Source organism: Fistularia commersonii, chromosome 19 (assembly GCF_037954325.1).
Source record: "Fistularia commersonii isolate RoL2024-O1a breed Wild chromosome 19, RoL_Fcom_v1.0, whole genome shotgun sequence".
NCBI classification, from domain to species: Eukaryota; Metazoa; Chordata; class Actinopteri; order Syngnathiformes; family Fistulariidae; genus Fistularia; species Fistularia commersonii.
Window position 1 is genome coordinate 10,197,192 of NC_141302.1, and position 6,656 is coordinate 10,203,847.

Below are 6,656 nucleotides of genomic sequence, written 5' to 3' on the forward strand. Positions count from 1 at the left end.
GAGGAATTTTAACCAAATTCCAGTTGGAATTCATCTAAATTGAATTGTGGTCGGGTGTGGAGGGCGGAGCAGCACAGCGAAAGACGGAGGAGTAGGAGAGAGAGGCGGAGAGAGAGAAAGAACGAAAACGGTTTGGCTCTGGAGCCAACGACAAGCTTGAACAGGAAGTCATTCAATGTGAAACGCACACACACCCAGAACAAAACAACTGCACACGCGCACAGATACAAACACACACACACACACACACACACACACACACACACACACACACACACACACACAGATATACAAACGCTGAGACGCACAAGAAAGAGGGTCAATAATTTGGAATGCATTCCTACTGTGCCCCCCCTTGCATGAATCTATGTGTGTGTGTGTGTGTGTGTGTGTGTGTGTGCGCGTTAGTGTGTCACTTGATGGGCCTACAGTAGAATTCCCAAGGCCATTTGGGAACAGAGGTCTTGTTGTGAGACCCAAAGAATCCCCACAGCAGTAAAAGGAGGAGGAGGCGAGTACGGAGTGGCGGAGGTAAAAGAGGGGGGGAAAAGAAGAGGCTGCAGTACGAAGGTATGAAGCGACAAGCGGGCGAACGGGTCTGAGGACCAATGGTGGAGAAACAAGCAATGCAGACCGGCGAGGACGAGATGACGAGGAGGAAGGGAGGCGAGGGATGAGGTCAAACGTGGTATTTTCATGTAAACAAACCTCACTACCCCTGGGCACTCTGTCTGAATGAGTGTGTGTGCTTATGTGTCCACAATGTTTTCTTACTTTGTCAAGAATCTTTAAAGTAACACACACCATGCTGCGCTGCAGAAACCCATTCCCCGTCCCCTCCAAAGCTTCATGTGAAAACTTGGCGGTTCTTTTGTAGGAATAGAGCTTTGATTAATCCGTGTTTCCAGTACATGAAGATCCATCTAAAACAATACCAGACATTTCAATAATGAGCGGAGAAAATGTTTGGTGGAGCGTTAAACTGTTTTAAATGCTCACACTCAACTTTTTAACCTAGAAATAGCAATTGTACAGGTGTCACAATATACAACTGTCTTGAATTGAGTCCTATCTTGGAGAGGTGAATTAACAGAGAGATTGGGGATCGATGGGACCTTATAACATCCTGGATATAATAGGGAGTTTAAGGATCACCTTTTGGAAGGAAATTAAACGGAAAAATTGATGAGATTTTGACTGATCAATAAAAAAAGGTAACAGAAAAATGCAACTTTATGCTATTTCACATACGGATCCGCAACCTCTTTTCCACAGTTGCAACTGCAACTGAACCATAACCTGAAATTTCAAACCCCTAATAGACCCCGTCTAACTTTACTCTGCTTTTCTGGACTGGAGGCAGATTCAAGATTAAAGAACAAACACTGAGTCAACACACAGGCCTCGACCAAGGCAGCTTGTACCTAATAAAAGTTGCCACGTCCACTGTTTGGACACCGGGAGAGAGAGAACCGAAAGGCGGGGGAACTTTTTTTTTCCCCAAAAGAAATCATATCAAGTTCATGAACCGTGATTGAGGTCAAGCTTTCAATTAAATATATATACATATATTAATCACGCTACATAACACTGGTTTTCATCAATCAACTGTGACACAAATACAGACTTGGTGCTCAAGATGCACTGTGTTTCTATTTGTAACATTATCCATAATTTCATTTTTTTTGCTTCTTTTTTCAATTTTATTTTCTTTATGAATGTCTCCTGATACACAGCAGCTTCAGATACAACACTGAGCAGAAAAATACTAGACTGAGTTTTAAAAATGCCTCTCAGAAACTAACAACTAATAGTTTCTTCTACAAATTACTTTCACAAATGAACTCGAACAAACAGATAATGGCCTCTCATGCGGATGTCGGCATCCGATATCTTTGTTGACGTTGATAATGTAGTTATTTTCAAACTACTTTTCAGTAATCGGGCCTCAAAAACAACTGCTGTGTTTAACATTAACATGGATGTGATTCTCAACAGTAATGCAAGAACAGTGTAACATCCTTCTTGCATTATATGCATAGGGCACATGTCAAAAGCAACTGGCCTTAACTTTTTATTTAGATCCTGGTGCAGTCACATAAAAGTATGATAACTTATCTCTAAGGCAACCATTTTGCCTGGTGAGTATTTTTAATGTTAACACTTACAGTGCAGTACTTGTGTAGGTCGATTTATCAATTTCAGTATATTTTTTCTCTGAAATACAAGTTACTTGTGAAAAACACAGTATCAGATGGAATCTAGTTACCTAATTTACCTACTTAAACAAAACTCGTGAGTACGGCATCAAGTATTTTGTATTTAGTCCAACATACAAAGAAGACCCTGCACTTGTATTAATATTATGTTCAAGACTCATTTTAAGCATGAAATGCCAGTCAGCATATTTGGAGTCCAAGAAAACCCATCTCCCTTTACAGACTCAGACGCTTACAACTACAAGAGGTCGGTAAATGTTCTTTCCTTACAAGTGCTGCTGCTGCAGTCGAAGGTCTGTCGCGGTTATCTTGTCCACAGACTCTGTGGTCTTAGAATTATTCATTGATTAGTCACTTTCGAGAACAGGAATTGCACTCCTCTCTTTTATCTCACCTACATTCCTTCCCATAAACAATCCTGCTGATTTTGATAGTACGGCCGGGCGGGGCCGGAGTGGGTAGCACAGCTAGTGAGAGGAGTGGCAGAAAGACAACCAGAAAACATGCAAATGTTTGAGCGTTTTTCACAAACTTTATCACCCACATAAAAATTTCCTGGGAAATCCCATAGAGATAAAGATACACAGTGTGTGTTGATGGGGGTCGAGAAAGAGAGAGAGAGAGAGCGAGAGAAAGGGAGAGAGGAGAAATCAAAAGGACATGACATTCACTGTTTGCGTGACAAGACCCTTCTTCTGGAGCCAGACACACACATCATGTCATGGTTAAAGCGCGTGTGAGGCACTCGCTGATATCTTGTTTTACTTTCAAAGAGGGAAGTTGGATGAAAACAGGCTGCTCTCTTCAATCTGCATACAAATAAAACCTTTAAAATGAGAACAGTGTCAAACGTTGCGTGCAGGTTGGACTGCGTGGCTTGAGATCCGAAGGCATCTGTACGAGTCGTGAATCTCCAATTGAGTTAAGTCACAACTCGTACCGGGATTTCATGCAGGCTGCCTTTTGAAAACAATGATCGCGCTTTGTTTTCCATTCCCAACTGCATGTTTCACATTTACAAAAGCTACGTCTCCTCCAGGAAGTAGTCACTTCAGAAAGTTTTGCTTAGATACAGAGCACTTGACCTTTCACCGTGCAAGCTTGGAGTTTTGCCCTTAGATGGATGGATGGATGGATGTCATTACCAGAGGTGTGTGTACAATGAATCAGTTCCAGTATTCGTAGTAGACGTGTCTCTTCGTACTGACAGCATCTCACTGTCCTTCGGTTTCTGGGATAATTCCAAACTATCCTGGCAATGAGACAAAGCTATCTTTCCCTCCGCCCTCATCATTCACTCAGATTCCCAGAGGTTTTACAAATAACAGTCCTTTCATACTGAACGATTGCCCGGGATGTGTTTTCATTGGAGTCATGGCCGACAGCTACTGAAGCAGCGAGGGACCTTTATAAAATTGCAACACTGCTGCCAGCACAGAGATGGCATCGATGACATGAACAGTTAGAGGTAAAGCAAAAAAAAGAGATGCAGTTTCATTTCTAAACAAAAAAAAAAACAAAAAAACAAAAAAAAATTCTGATTTTCTGATATTTGGCGGCAGCCTGCTGTGAAGTCCCAACTTCATTGCCTGATTGGCTGTTACATAACTCGTTCTATCGCTGATTGGCTGTTGTGTAACATGTTTCTTTACTGTCTGGTTGTTGAGCAATTGCCTGTTGGGTTTTATGTCTGCGGGGCTTCCTCCAGACACTGATCAAAATATACCCTTCACCGCACGATAGGTCCATGGACACGATCGCAGCAAGGATGTGTATCTGCTCATCTTCACTGAAGAGAGTAGCTGTGTCCAATTGGACCCAAGTGGAGATGTTATCGCCAATAAGATTATAAAGATATTCAGAGGGAAGCAATGGGATCGGGTCTTCAAAAGTCTGTGAATGTCATGTAAGATAGATGGCCTCCAGGTTTGCTAATGCTGTTGGGTGGTTAGATAACTGGATAACCTTATTCATTTCCAGAGGTAAAGGTTGCGAAACATCTGAAAATGAATCTCAGCCCTCACATATTCAATAGGGATGTAACTGTTTGGTAAATAATGTGAAAGTGACATGTAAGAGTGTGGCACAGTCCCGCCATTGACGTGCGACTCATCGGCAGATGTAAAGTAGAACAGTGAGTAAAGCGCTTACTGGAAAGATCGGCAAGCTGGCGGGGCCATAAACCTCTGAACCTTTGTCCCGAGTGGTGGAAGACAGAAGCTACCCCAGAGGTTTTCAGTCTTTACACGACACAGTACGTCATTGGTCGGGACCAACACCTGTTACGCCTCCAGAGGAAAACCAACAGGCGGCTTCTGCAGGACGCGAGGCAACAGTAACACCAGGAAAAACATCCACATAACATGTGGACACACTCCACACAGGAACTATACACAATGCTTGTGAGAGTGTGTGTGTGTGTCACGGTCCCTGAGTCTTTTAAATGATCAGGTTTTTGCTTTCAAAGGAAAAACTCACACTCATCTCACAAACTCAGATGAAAGGGATTTCAGCCTAACCAAATAGATTTCGGCCAGTTGAATGAAAAATAAGCTGTTTAAATCCTGAATTAACTTTGATAAAGTAAATATATTCATTATTTTATATTACATATTAATTTTTTGTCTTTTAATGCAATGTGTGTATGATACGAGAACCTGCGTCTCAAGTCAACAGTGCAATTAATTTGTATCTGAAAGCTTGTGATAATGGCACCCGGTTTGAAATGTGTACTTACGCGGTATTTTAGCGATACACACCTTCTTTCTTTCTCAACACAAACACACACACCTTGCATAATTTCTATCCAAGAGAGGAGGTTACCAAATGGAAGACACACAGGCCTGTAGTTAGAGCCTCAGCAGCTCAGTTAATCATTGATGACTTTGCAGACAGACAGACACACGCACACAAACACACACACTATGGATAGTTATCATGGTATGGCCACTGGCCTGTCAAGGCAGACAGACATAAAATAATCTCTGTAAGATCTTATTTCAAACAGGAAGCAAAACTAAAACCACTGTGGGGCATCATATGACAAGTCGCAGAGCCCAAAAGTATGTAAGTAAAACATTTTAACAGAATATTGTGAAAGATTAGTTTGCACTTAAAACAGCGAGTGGTTTGTGACCCCCCACCTGGCAGGTGCTTTCTCCTCCCAGGAGGAGAAGGAGGGATCGGGGCGTCTAAGCCGAACCTGAGACTGAGGAAACCGGCTTGACGGGAATTCGACACATTCAAGCCCTGCTGCCTGCTGGCACTGGAGACGTTTTTTACTCAAATATCTGATTAAAACACACACACACACACACACACACACACACACACACACACACACACACACACACACACAAAGTGGGCTTCTGTGTTCAGCGCTGGGTTGTGAGGCTATGCAAACACCTGCACACATTATCAGTCGCTCTCTATGAACGAACAAGCAGGTGCGCGTGCACACACACACACACACACACACACACACACACACATCTGTTGTGTGACATGAGTGGGCCAGCGTGGGGGGAAGCAGGCAGTCATGTTTCACGCCATCAGAATCTGACAGATCTGTCACCTCTATTAAAAAAAAATACATTAACCCGCATGTGCGCTAAAAAAAATAATGCTTTCAAGGAAAATAGGAGGGGGGGGGGGGCACTCACCTCGTCCCATTTGATGAACTTGCCTCCCTTTCTCAGCGCTTCGTGGACGGACACGGGTTTGAGCTGCAGAGCGTGGACTCCCGGCTTCGCCCCGGCCATGGCGAGGGAGTCCCGGCCCGGGCGCAGACGCCTCTATCCCGGCTGGAGGGAGCTGCGACTCCCCGGGAGGAACGAACACTCCTCTTCCTCCTCCGACCCCTCTTCCCTCTGCTGCCGGAGGGGGAAAGTTTAACGGGGAAGTCTTGAAGGGAGGAAGAGGAGACTCTCTCTCTCTCTCGCTCTCTCTCTCTCTCTCTCTCTCAGAAGCCCCACGCAGAAGTTTGCGAAGTTGGAACACGCGGAGTGGGGATCCTGGAAGAGGAGCTTCGGCGCGCACGGCCGTCGTCCGCTTTCTACTCCACGCGACGCGGTGACGCGCCTCCTCCTCTTCCTCCTTCTTCTTCTTTCCAGCTCTGATTCGTCTGTTTGTTTATTTACGCCTTGGATAGCGCGCACAAGCCGGAGGAGAGATCCTTTCCTCCCATCTGGTCGAGTCCCCCCTTCCTCACTCCTCTCCTCCTCTTCCCTCTGCTGCTCCACAAACCAACTTTCAGTGCTTCTTGTCGCCTCCGACGCGTCGTCTTCTTCTCCTTCCTCGTCTCTCCTCTTCCTCTCCTCCCTGCATGTTTTCTCAGAGCGAAGAAAAGGAGGGAAAAAAAAGATTCCGAAAGGAGAGAGGGAGAGGGAGTGAATGAGAGTCAGATAGCAGTGAATGAGTAATGGGAGCAAAGGGGGA

The 6,656-nt window shown here is 44.5% G+C and overlaps 1 protein-coding gene across 1 annotated transcript in view; it reads right to left on the reverse strand.

Annotated features, from left to right (window-relative positions):
* The window catches only part of plcb3 (phospholipase C, beta 3 (phosphatidylinositol-specific)), a 52,048-nt gene extending 45,941 nt beyond the window's left edge, over positions 1 to 6,107 (reverse strand). The window contains exon 1 of the mRNA XM_086165201.1: positions 5,882 to 6,107. Within this exon, the coding sequence (XP_086021327.1) occupies positions 5,882 to 5,980 (99 nt within the window). The 5' untranslated portion in view covers positions 5,981 to 6,107. The remainder of the gene's footprint in view (positions 1 to 5,881) is intronic.
* Between the last annotated feature and the right edge of the window lie 549 nt (positions 6,108 to 6,656).